This window comes from Strix aluco, chromosome 1 (assembly GCF_031877795.1).
Source record: "Strix aluco isolate bStrAlu1 chromosome 1, bStrAlu1.hap1, whole genome shotgun sequence".
Classification (NCBI taxonomy): domain Eukaryota; kingdom Metazoa; phylum Chordata; class Aves; order Strigiformes; family Strigidae; genus Strix; species Strix aluco.
In genome coordinates this window covers 56,718,441-56,731,372 of record NC_133931.1, presented here as the reverse complement: position 1 = coordinate 56,731,372, position 12,932 = coordinate 56,718,441, and the positions used below count along the sequence as shown (strand labels likewise).

At 40.6% G+C, this 12,932-nt stretch overlaps 1 protein-coding gene across 1 annotated transcript in view; it reads right to left on the bottom strand.

The window, feature by feature from the left end:
- The window catches only part of RAB31 (RAB31, member RAS oncogene family), a 68,298-nt gene that overhangs the window by 19,140 nt on the left and 36,226 nt on the right, over positions 1–12,932 (bottom strand). The window contains exons 4-5 of the mRNA XM_074822058.1: positions 4,260–4,331; positions 2,248–2,354 (exon numbers count right to left, since the gene is read on the bottom strand). Coding sequence (XP_074678159.1) covers positions 2,248–2,354; positions 4,260–4,331 — 179 coding nt within the window. The remainder of the gene's footprint in view (positions 1–2,247; positions 2,355–4,259; positions 4,332–12,932) is intronic.

Here is a 12,932-nt window from a genome sequence, read left to right as displayed (position 1 = left end):
AACAAAATTGCTTGTCTACCTGTAGAAATTCCTTCAAAGTAGAGACGAAATTTACTTCAACAGAGTGCTAAAAACTGCTGATAGCCTATTAACAACACTGAGAAAATCAGCATGACCCCCAAGTGTCCCAAATCCATCTTGGTAGCTCAAAACCAAATTTTAGATGCTAAAGGAGGAGGGCATCATGGTCAATGATTATGAGAAATAGTGTCAGTCTTTTCCCAAAGGAAGATAATCAGTTCTTATTGCTTCCATTCATTCTCCCTTACATTATCTCCCACAGTTATAGAGAGCAGAATCAAATCAAGTTGAACCAGATCAGCTTGTATCTATTCACGTTGGTCTTAAATGCAGCTGTGTCTCTGATATTCAGCAAAACATCTGCCAAAAGTTCTACAAATACAAAGAGAGATGCCAAAAATGCGTAGAAGCAGCAGCTTGCTCCTGTGTGCTCACATCATCTTATTTTTAAATTCTCTGTGCCCAAAGGCACATGTATTTTCTACTCATTGGAAACAATCTGGTAAATTGGTGACACATTTCACCTAAAATCATTTCTACTGAAGTAAATCTGAAGACATAAACCAGCCAGAGAATGCATACAGCTGCATGTATTGCATAAACAATGAGATTTCTGGAAAAACTGTGAAAACATACCACATACGAGATAGTCTGCTATTTTTCCACCAAAATCTCTTTAGCTGGACATCACTGAATGACTTCAGAAAGAAAAAAGCACGGGGAGTGCACAAAGAATAACTGCATAAAACAAATATTCTCAAAACTATTCATAATTATGGGGAGAAAAAAGCCTCCTCCAGAACATTTTGTGCATGAAGAGCTGTACTGGCTGAACAGGAGCAAGAAACAGACAATCAGCAATCAGTAAACAACAGGTAGTGCTTGAGAATAACACGGTGGGAAGAGCACAGCCGCTCTGTGAGGAACCCCAGTATTCTCACAACCTTACTGGGGTGCAGGTTTTTCTTCATGTCCCGAAGTTAACCTGTCTCTGGCAGAACAGCATTTAAAAGCTTGCTGCCATAACAAATGCTACCAAAAGCAGGGGGAGGGCTGGTTATGGATTCATTTGCAATTGGTGCCATTTGTCACAGTCTCCAAACTTATTACCCTTGATTTAATCAGGCAATTGTATTGCTGGGAACACTTGAGCAATAAATTTGAAGTGACTCTCAGGGCAACTGAGAACTCTGATTTGTGCTAACCCGTTTTTGGTTTTATTTTTATAATCATCCTTTCCTCTTTTTTCTACTTCATATTTGGAAACCTTTAGTTTTGTCTTACAGGACTCATTCTCACCATGTTGACAAGCATACCACAACATCATGTAGGAGATGCCAATATACTACCTGTTTCCCCAATTCCTAGCCCAACAGAAGCCAGGAGTCTTCTAGCATCAGGTCTTACAGATAGCAGTGTCTCACAGTTTTGTGTTGGTTCATGGCTGACAGTGGTGGGGGATGGGGAGGAACAAAAGAAAAAAAAAAAAAAAACCAAACCACAAAAACCACACAGGTCCAATCCTTGTATATGCCTTGATTCAATAAAGCACTGCATTACTCACTTGAAGTTACACACATGCTTCAGGGCTCTGGTGAACCTGGGCCAAAGTAATTATTACAAAACAACAGGGGGATCATATCTGAACAACCATGAGAGCCTATGAGGTCCTAAGAGGAAAGCATCAAATACAGCCATTGAGTCTGTACTCATAGTTGAAGCAAGAACCGGCAGAGTCATGGACTGACACAAAGGATCACTATCGTACAGCAGAATGTGCTTCCATTTCCAGAAAAGCTGTTGCAAAGTGCGAAGCACAAGTTCTCAAAGTTTCTCTGTGAATAACATTATTCTACCTCAGGCCCAACCTTCTATCTTTCCATTGCTGATTTTGATCATCACTTAATGCATTCTGCATCTTTTAACACGAATGGAAGTAAAAAGAAATATAATACTTTTCCTTTCCCAGTGATTCAGCCGCTAAAGGGTGTAGATTGTACAGATATGCAGTAAGGGCAGTAAAAGAGACGTTAAAAAAAAGTACATCATTCAAGTTGTGCTGCTGCTGGTAAGACTGTACATTGATAGAACCACTGGTGTTAGGAAAGAGTCAATACAGCTGACCAAAATTATATACTGTTAGAACAACGAAACAACTTGGTTACCTGAAGGAAGGAAACAATATAGTTACTGCAATCAACGCAACAACAAAAATGGATGTATTACCTGATATCAGAAAGATCACATTTGTTTCCAGCGATGGCCATTACAATGTTTTCAGGACCATGTTCTTTTAGTTCTTTCACCCATTTCTTCAAAGTATGAAATGAATCCTAAGTCAGAGAAATAACAAATAAGCTAACAGCCTAGTCTCTGTTAATGTATTTGCTTATTTTTTGAGTTAGAAGAACACAGCTTTGACAGTATTAATGCAATAATAATTCTATAAATCAGAAGACCAGAAGAAGAAGATTGCTGTAAAATGTAATCTGCTTTTCAAACTTTAGGTCAAACTTCCTCAAATTAATTCTTGAACTCGGACTCTTCCCCCTTTGCTCCCCCCCCCTCCCCCACGCAGCACTGAATGTCTTCCTTAAATTTGCGGTGATGAAGAAACTACCACAGCTATTTTAAGTTTGGCTAGTGGCTAATTTCCTTCACTTTTAATGTGAGCTTAATTTGTCTAATTTCAATTTCTGCCTAGTAGATTATCATCTCAACCAGTGTCATATTTTTGGTAACATCCAGGAGAGCTTGCATAGGGACCTCTCTCCTGCCTGGCTGCCCCCCAGCATTTCCAAATCTGTGACCTGGTAAACCTCTATTACTCATTATGAAACCAAAAAGACAGGTGACAATTCACCTGGCTTTTTCCCCTCCAAGTACAAAATTCAAACAGTTTTTGATGTTGCCTATTTTAATAGTAAATTTTCTAGTCCTTTAATGAACTAATAGCATTAAAATCACATTTGTTCCTACAGATTTCAATTATAACACATGGTTGAAATTATTACTGAAACTCAAACTGAGCTCCCAAATATATTATAAATCATTTTTTCCCCTTCAGAAATGCACATAAGAGTTGTGTCTAAATCAGCAATGGCTGTATCAGTAGCACTGAAGGGAGAACACTATCAAGCATTTGGGAAAAACACATCCATTATGCTTTAATGATCAACACTGAATATTAAGCATCAGAAAGTGAAATACACATTGACCTTCCTCTTCTATTTTTCCCTCTTTATTCTGAGAGCTGTTTCACATAATCTTGGAGAAAGGCTGGCAAAACAAACTTCTATTCTTACAGTGCATTACAAGATCAACTGTAAGATATTTACATTAAAAATAAGTATCAATCCAGCACGATTCACTCTTCCTCATCTTTTCTTGGCAAATTAGAACAGGAGAACAGTACCACTGTGCAACAGCGGCCACCATCATCAGCCACACATCATTACACTAATGCACTGGAGAATCAACCCAGCCTTCTGAACCTAGTAGTAAATAATTCAATTGGAAGGAAAGGAATAAAATGCTAGTGAACTGTCATGACCATCCATCCATTAATGCCTCCTCTAACTCAGCTTTATCAGCAGGGTTTTCTTTCAAAAGCAGTGGAAGAGGCATTCAGCTAGAACCTCTTAGCCTCCTCTGCCCAAGAAATGAGACAGAGCAGTCTAGGTTCTGAAAATATAATTTTCATTCCAAATTAATAATGTTGAGACAAAGGTCAGAGACTTATTATTTCATTACTGCTTTCAAAGTTAAGATATGAGTCGTGCAATGCAAACATGAAATGATATGCTTAGTTAAAAATAATTAGGTTTAAAATCAGTAATAGGCAAACAACTGAATTTCTGTTCAGTTGATAAAGCGGCCAGCTGCTTTTTGTGGCAAAAATTCAATTCCATACCGAGAACATAAGTGGTAGTGGTGGGAGGGGGTACTGCAGGATATTATCCTGTCTACTTAGCCAGAGGAAATTCAAAGAAACTTTGACAAAACGAAATCACCAACCTTTTGTTTAGATGAAATTTAAACAATACAGAAGAAGGACTTATTTTTCTTAAGTCAGCAGGACTCCTCCACCCAAATCTACACAAACTACCGACTCATATAAACCCCACTGACATGAACAGGGATTAACATATAAATACTTCTGCAGTTGTGGGTTTTAACTCCAACTCTGGCCCAAGCAGAGGAGCTAACACAGGCAAAAAGCATACAGGAGGTCTTACCTGTTTGGTGATATCATAAACTATCACGGCTGCTGCTGAACCTCGGTAGTACATTGGAGCCAAGGAATGAAACTGTTAAAACATAATCATCCCCCCCAACAAAAAATATCATTAATAAATCAGAATTATCACACACTTTGTCAGGTCATATGGCAGGATGGCCATGGTAGGACCACTGACTTTCTTTCATCCCATAAAGAACAGACTTCTTCAGCGGTTGCCTATCTTTAGTTTTCCTTAAATACCAAGGAAGCAGAGCTCCCTTATCTCCTGCTGTTCTTCATCCCACTGGATTTACACAACCAGCACTTACAGGTTCAATGCATCTTTTCCATTACAGGGCATAGACTCTAAGGACAAGTTTTGACATGAAGATCACCTACACTTGGAGGTCTAACCAGACAGCATATAGGTACCTTTCCCTGGCAAACCACAACATTTTGCCGTTGTAGTTGTAACAGACTGGATCCAGCTTGGGTTTGAGTTTTATAAAACACTGAAATTGACTTGTATAAAATTAACTTGTCAGAAAACTCTGAACACCTGTCATGTTTACTCATCCTATACGATGACAGATATTTTGAAAAACATGGGTTCTTGCAGCTTAAGTTACTATTCAGCTTTTTGTTTCAATGGAAACATCCTTTAAGAAAAAAAAAGCAATAAATATGTTTATTATAACAACAGCTTGCCAATGAACAGCATAATTTTTATAATTTACCATGACTAAGCAGCTGATTTAGAATTTCAGCTTATAATTACACAGAGAAAGGAAGTCAAAAAGCCTTTCTGCTGATTCAACTAAACAGTCTTAAGCAAACCAAAAATAATCTTTCTTGAAAAATACATTTAGTCTCACTATACTTGTGCAGCCATTTTACAAATTTTTATTTGTAAAGTGATCTGCAAAAGCTTCATATAAAGCTGCAGCTAATAATTGAGGCCAACTCCTAAATCAAATGCAGGGTGTGAATCTCACTGCCCCCGAACATGCATGGATCCATGTGTTATATTGCACATCTCTGCAGATTTACTGGACACATCTTTTTCTCAGGACTGTACTTACAGAGTGAGCATTTAGACCTAGCAGCCTCCACATTTCTTGCTGTTTCACATGCAATGTATAAAGCCAGTTATTTGTAATACTGTTTCATTTGCCAGTTTCTAAGCTACTTCTCACAGATCACACCCTCCAGCTCAAGGTCGACACTTTCTCTTATGGCAGTAAGGATGCACAGCAGCAGTGACAGATGGTCAAGTGCTGAAGTGTTTTAGGGAGCGAGGCAGGTGGGAGAGCTCATTAATAAGAGAAAACAGCAGGAAAGAGCAGGAGAAAAGAAAGAGGAATCAGTCAAGAAACGTGGTCTAAAGAAAAGGGATCAGCCAAGTTCCTGAGGGAGTTGGGTAGATGCATGCCTTCTGGGCTTTTAGTGTGTGACTTTATTACTTGCATGTTTAGTGTAATAAACACTTTCCAGAATTTTTAAACTTCCAAATCATGACAGAAATTTCCAGTGTGTTAGAATAGACTAGACTATTTCAGTTGGAAGAAACCGACAATGATCATCTAGTCCAACTGCCTGACCACTTCAGGGCTGACCAAAAGTTAAAGCATGTTATTAAGGGCATTGTCCAAATGCCTCTTAAACACTGACAGGCTCGGGGCATCAACCACCTCTCTAGAATGCCTGTTCCAGTGTTTGACTACCGTCTCAGTAAAAAAATGCTTCCTAGTGTCCAGTCTAAACCTCCCCTGACTGGACGCAACTTTGAACTGTTCCCACGTGTCCTGTCACTGGATCCCAGGGAGAAAAGATCAGCACCTTCCTCTCCACTTTTCCTCCTCAGGAAGCTGTAGAGAGCAATGAGGTTGCCCCTCAGCCTCCTTCTCTCCAAACTAGACAAGCCTTAAGTCCTCAGCCGCTCCTCACAGGACATACCTTCCAGCCCTTTCACCAGCTTTGTTGCCCTCCTCTGGACACACTGAAGGACCTTCACATTTTTCTTAAAACTGTGGTGCCCAGAACTGCACACAGTATTCAAGGTGAAGCTGCACCATCACTGAATACAGTGCAATAATCACCCCTTTTGACCGGCTGGTTGTGCTCTGTTTGATGCACCCCAGGGTGCAGTTTGCCCTCTGGGCTGCCAGGGCACACTGCTGACTTGTATAGAGCCTGCACCTGACCAGCACCCCCAGATCCCTTTCTGCAGGGCTGCTCTCCAGTCACTCCTCTCCCAGTTTATACTTGTGCCCAGTATTACTCCTAGGTGCAGAATCCAGCATTTGGAGTTGTTAAATTTCATCCTATTAATCACAGCCTAATGCTCCAACCCACCTAGATCCCTCTGCAAGGCCTCCTGTCCCTCAAGAGAGTCAACAGCAACTCCCAGTTTGGTATCATCAGCAAACTTGCTAATGGTGCATTCAACTCCTGCATCCAGACTGCTGATAAATATATTGAACAGAACTGGCCCTAGAACTGAACCCTGAGGAACGCTGCTGGTGACCAGTTGCCAGCCAGGTGCAGCCTTTTGAGATTTCAGCCAGTTCTTCACACAGCATACCATGAACCTGCTCCTCCCACAATTGTACAACTTGTCCAGAAGAACAGTGTCAAAAGCTTCACTAAAATCCAGAAAAACTACATTCACCACCTCCCCTTTATCCAGGGTGACCTTATCACAGAAGGATATCAAAGTAGTTAAACAGGACTTTCCCTTTCTGAACCCATGTTGACTATGCCTGATGATTGCATTATCTTTAAATGCCTTTCACCCAGTATAACCTTCTCCATAATTTTTCCAGGAACTGAGGTTAGTCTAAACAGGTCTATAGTTCCCGGGATCTTTCCTCACATGCTTCTTGTAAACTGGAATAACACAGGCCAGCTTCCAGTCTGCAAGGACCTCCCCACACTCCCAAGACCTTTGGTAGATGATCGAGAGGGGCCCTGCCATAACACCTGCTAGTTTCTTTAGAACTCTGGGATGAATCCCATCAGGCCCCATGGACTTGTGAACATTCAGCTGATACAGCTGGTCCCTTACAATTTCAGTGTCCACAAATGGAAAGTCACTGTTCACACACTTGTGATCCTCCAATTCAGGGGACTGGGCAGCCCAAGGTCTATCAGGATTATTAAAGACTGAGGCAAAAAATGCACTGAATGCCTGCACTTTTTCTTCATCCCTAGTCAGATGACCATTTTCAACAAGTATCAGTCCAATGTTTTCTTTAGACCTCTTCTTAGTATTAACATACTTTAAAAAGCCCTTCTTGTTATCTGAAACAACACTGGCCAGTTTCAACTCTAATTGAGCTTTGCCCTTTCACGTCTTTTCCCTGCACAAATGAACCACAGCTTTGCATTCTTCTTGCAAAGCCTGACCTCACTTCTAGAGATCATACAGCGCCTTTTTCTTTCTGAGCTCCATGAGGAGTTCCTTGTTCAGTCAAGCTGGTCTACCCTGCTTGCTTCACTTACAGCACAGTGGTATTGACTGTTCCTGTGCTTCTAAGAGGTGGTTCTTAAAGACTGACCAGCACGCGTGGACTCCTAAGCCCTCAAAAGCAGATTCTCACGGTAATCTGCTATATAGCTCCCTGAATAGTTTGAAGTTTGCTCTCCTGAAGTCCAGAGTAGCAACTCTGCTGTCATTTTTTCTCATTACACTCAACCATTTCATGATCACTGTGGTCAAGGCAGCCACCTACCATCACATCCCCCACAAGTCCTTCTCTATTCACAAACAGCAAGTCTAGGAGGGCATCTTTCCTAGTTGGCTCACTTAGTACCTGTGACAAGAACTTATCTCCTACAAAATTCAAGAATTTCCAAGACCTGCTCATCAACATGTGTGTTGCATTAAAGTAGCCTGAAAATCAGGGACCTTAATTGTGGAGGGTAGATCTGACCTTTCATGGTGTATGCACACTCCTCCCAGTCTGTAAACTCTGGAAAAAACATATCCTACACACATGCTGATTTGGTTTTAATCTAGATTACATGGTATTCATGAATTTACAAAGACCTCTCAGATAACAGTATCACGCTTCACAGGAGCCATGCAGTTAAACTCACATGCTTCAAATTCCTTCAGTACTGGCCCAGAAAGCACACTGAGAACCTGTACATCATCTTGGGAATTTCTCTCCCTTTTCTTTTGACCAGGTGACAAGAACACTTTCCGTAACAGCTGTTTCACTGAATAATATTGACAGTGTTAGGGCCAGAAAGTAAAAATAATCATAAAAAACAAAACAAAACAAAAAAAACCACCCAACCAAAAAAAAAAAACAACCAACCCAGAAAAGCAGACCTCTCTCACTGGATCCTGGTCAAGTAGAACCAGATGCAAACTGTAACCAGGATGCAAACTGCCGTTTTTTGGGTAGGATTAACTTTCAGCTGGATTCCCAAACCAGCTTGTTGTGCATGAGATAAGTTCCAGGCTCGCTCAGCCAAAACGAAAGGGTGGGAAATCATGGCTGAGGAAAAGGAGGAAGGACAGGACCACTAGAAGCCAGATTCACCTCAGTTTAGACCCCACTCAAATAGGTCTGCACTTGCAGTACTTTGTGCACATGTCTGCTGGTACAGTCTATTGTCATGGGCAGTTTTACTCTTTTTTCCTATAATAGAAGCAATAATAATTTTGAATTAGTGTGGGTAATATGCAGAAACAAAGAAAACTTCTATCTTTGGAGATTAATCACTTCAACAGTGCGTTGCATTTCAGTAACAGAAATGCTAAACAATGTCAAACCATGCTTGACCTGCTCCTTATGTCAAGAAACATAAAAAGCAGTGACCAGAGGTGCAGCACGCAGGAGGAATGCAGTTCCTCTGCTATTTAAGGCAAAATAAAGTACTTAAATATTCCAATTCCTCACAAGCTTGCAAAGAGGGAGGGCAAGACCACAGTGAGCTAGGCTCAGAAAGGCAACTGCCTTTGAAAGGCACTCAGGTTCAGTAGCTGTTGTTAACAAACAAGTATGACCTCCCTACTCTACTCAGAATCTATTTACTTGATCAGCTGACAGGACAGTTATTTCCTCTTTCATGACTCTACAGTAATATTTTAGCTATAAGGCCTTTTAAGAGGAGAAAACATTTTGTCCATGTTTGGGCATGTAGCTTCAGAATTTGAGCTTTTTTAGTATCAACTGATAGATTTCATCTGGCATATAAGTTTATATTCCTATTTGGATAAACCTGACACTCAAGATTTCATATTTTACATTGGACAAAGTGACCAAAATGGGATTACAATGCATCTTAACGTAACTTCCTATGGTCTGTGAGGAAAAAAAAAGTACTTTGAAATTATTTAATAACAACTGAAAGTACACTAGTAACAACTATTATCAGTTATCACAGTACAGAATATCAAATAAAACCAAAATTAAATCCCCTTCATCATTCTTTTGTGCAGGCTAATAACCAAACATGATATACTATGTCCCCGTCATAAGAAATCACTGTTGTCCACAAGAAAACAGGAAAAGACTCTTTGCAACACTGAATAAATCAAAAGGGGTTGAAAAATTGTAACTCTGAGTAAGTTTCATGATCTAATAATAGACTCTTAACGAACATGTTTTATGAGCATGGCTTTTCCAATATCACAAACATACTTGTAAAAACATTATGCAAATAATTATATTCGATGCTTTTTTTTTTTTTTTCCCCCTCTTAAATCAGTGCCCAAAAGAACAGTCCTCTTGAACTTTTTCCTGGCCTAATTACCTAGAAAAAGAGAGTCATGCAAAATTAATTAAAGGGCTACAAAATACTAATGTGCACATTTTTCACCTGCCAAGGACCAAATGTGGGACAGATGCCCAAAACAAGTGACACACAAAAAATCATCTCACAAAATTAAATCTCACAGGACTCCTTCTGTATTATAAATTACAATGTCTATAACCTTGATTTTATAGCTCAGTATTTCTGTATCCAGTAATTCCCAAGAAAATTAGGAGAAACAGGAGCAGTTCAAGCTTTGGCATGAGAACAGCTCTGCTTCTCAAGAAGGGGCACCTAAAATGCTTGAGTAGCGAGCCATGGCTCTGCCACATGGACACCCAGGTCACAACCCCAACTTGCCGGGGAGCCAGCCCCTCTGTAACCCACCCCCCCAAGAGCAGTGCTCTGGCTGATGTCATCCCTACCTGCAGCCAGCAGCAGATCACATCACCTTGGGCTAATGGGGAAACACAGACCCAAACCAGTCATCTATCAGCTCCCACCATCACAAATAACCACACTGCTAACTCAAGTCAAAAGCTGATCATGGTCCAGCCTAAAATCATTTTGAGTTTTCTTCCATGATATTTTTACAACATTGTATTATTTTGACAATTAATAAAATTCTGAATTCCTAATTACTAAGTTACTTGTAATTTACTTGCACCTTGACTTACTGAAATTCAAGCATCAATGCTTGCCTTCAGCTGAAATATGAATATAGAGCAGTCATGCAGTCTTAACTTTGCCAGTCTGCTAAACCAGGCTCTTTCAGTCTGAAGATAAGGTAATGAGGAAAAAGCAGGGTCTAATTGCTTTTCTCTGTGCCTGGTCCAGCTTCAGTTCGTCTTTCCTAATTGCTGGTGACCAGGTTTGTAATGCAGCGCTCTAGACGTAACCCAGCCTTAACTGCACTTTCCCCAACACGTAAGACATTTCTCATGGCTGCATCATACATACATAATCATCTTTTAAGCATTAAATACATTCACAGGTGGCTTCCTCCTCTGTTTCCAAAATCACCTACAACTTTACAGCATACATTTTTGTTGGGAGTCAAAAGGTACAAGGACTTGCTGCTTTACTACTGAATTTCATCCCCACTGTTTCCCACTAGTTTCCACCATAACCCCCTAGGAACTGGGAATACCTCCCATCTTTGTATAATGAGTATGCTATCATGAGCAGCTCACCTACTATGGAAATTTAGAAGTCCTGTGCCTCTCATTCAGTACCCACAAAAAGTTTGCCTATTTGCAAATACTGATGCACCTCACTCATCAGGCCCATTCTGCTTCTGTCGGGATTGATAACAACTTGTAAGGCTGAGGACACTAAACCATGCAGCGCAATAGTTAAGCTGTAGGAGTACATTTTCCAATTCAACAGGTACAGTCAAGCCAAAAGGGCCATTCAAAATATAAGAAACTTATTTTACGAAAGACACGCCAAAAAACAAAATCAATGACTTGTGTAGCTTCATGCAGACTTTTACGACTCTCTTCCTTAGAGCACGCCACACAGCGTGCTACATACCTACACAGTTGCATAAGTACTGGCGAAATGCTAACTGGATTCGGAGCACCTTCATACTCATGCTCCTCTACCAACACGTCCACTTTGTACTTGCGGTTCATTATCTCTGCCACTAAGGAAGAAGTAGTGAAGCCACATGTGCATTATGAAATTTCCTCTGAAAGCAGGTCCCCTTTTTCTCTCAGGATCCAACTAGAAGCTGCCCAACCTTACAGTTGCACAGTCCTGCAGCACAGAGGACAAATTCAGTCTTAGGTGGTGCAAATGCAAGTTCAGCATAACCAGAGTTGTTCTCATTAATTCCAGGAGTATTTTGGAATTCTGCAACCCCTCATCTGGCCATCTCACTGAAGTCAACAGAAGCTTTGACCTTGCAAAGGGCAGAAAAATGGAACCAACCAGCCATTAAGAAATTTACCACCTATTTAAGAGCTCTGTAGTATTTTGCTTTCTGTTTCCTGTGCATCTCATCATGGAGGGGTATATTTGGTCATAGGTAATGCTGTTCACATTTCCTTTGTACTAATGGTACAGAATGGGGAAGAAGAAAAAGCCACACAATAGCCATATCACAATACTTAGAAAAGAAAAACAAATTCAAGGGAACACAACATAAATCACACCCAAGCTGTGGTAGTAAACGTCTCTTAACCATGTCTAAACCATGCTGGTTTAGAAAGCAAAACAAAGGCCAAATAAATACAAAAATAAAAAACTACCACTCTTGCCTATTTATATAGAGGCTGACAAATGCTACTGAAGACAGTCTGGATTCATTCAATCTGCCAGGCACACCAGGGAACAGTAATTCATGTCAGCAGCTCTTTGCACCATCCTGTAGTGCTACACCCTAGTGCTGGCTTACTGCCACAGCAGAGCTGTCTCTTCCAAACTCCAGAGCCAAGAGGAAAAGAAAGAAAACAAAACCAAAACCAACAAAAAACCTTCCACAACTCCTCTGTTGGGTTGCTTTTACCATCCTAGACTGCAAAGAACATCACTTGGTCTTACTGCAAAAGGATTAGAGATCTGCCTACAAGCACGGCTGGAAAGGGTAAGGATGCATAAAGTAAGCAGAATCAGACCAGCGCTCAGCAAGTGTTACGCACCTTCTCAAGTCACAGGCTGAATTCAGCTAAGATTTTTCCACATGGTGCCTTTTCAAGCATCTGCAGGTGCACAGCAGCACAAGATTTGCTTCCTGACAGCTGTAATCATTTGACTAGATTTCATTCCCATTCTTGAGGAGATGCTCTGACTAAGTATGTTGCATCTGAGTGGCCAAAATCAAACCACCTGGCTCCTCTCAAGGTCAGAGATCCTTACACTTTCTTTATCTGGGTGCCATTAATGGTAAGGACAGCCACAGCTTCTAGCTGTCTGC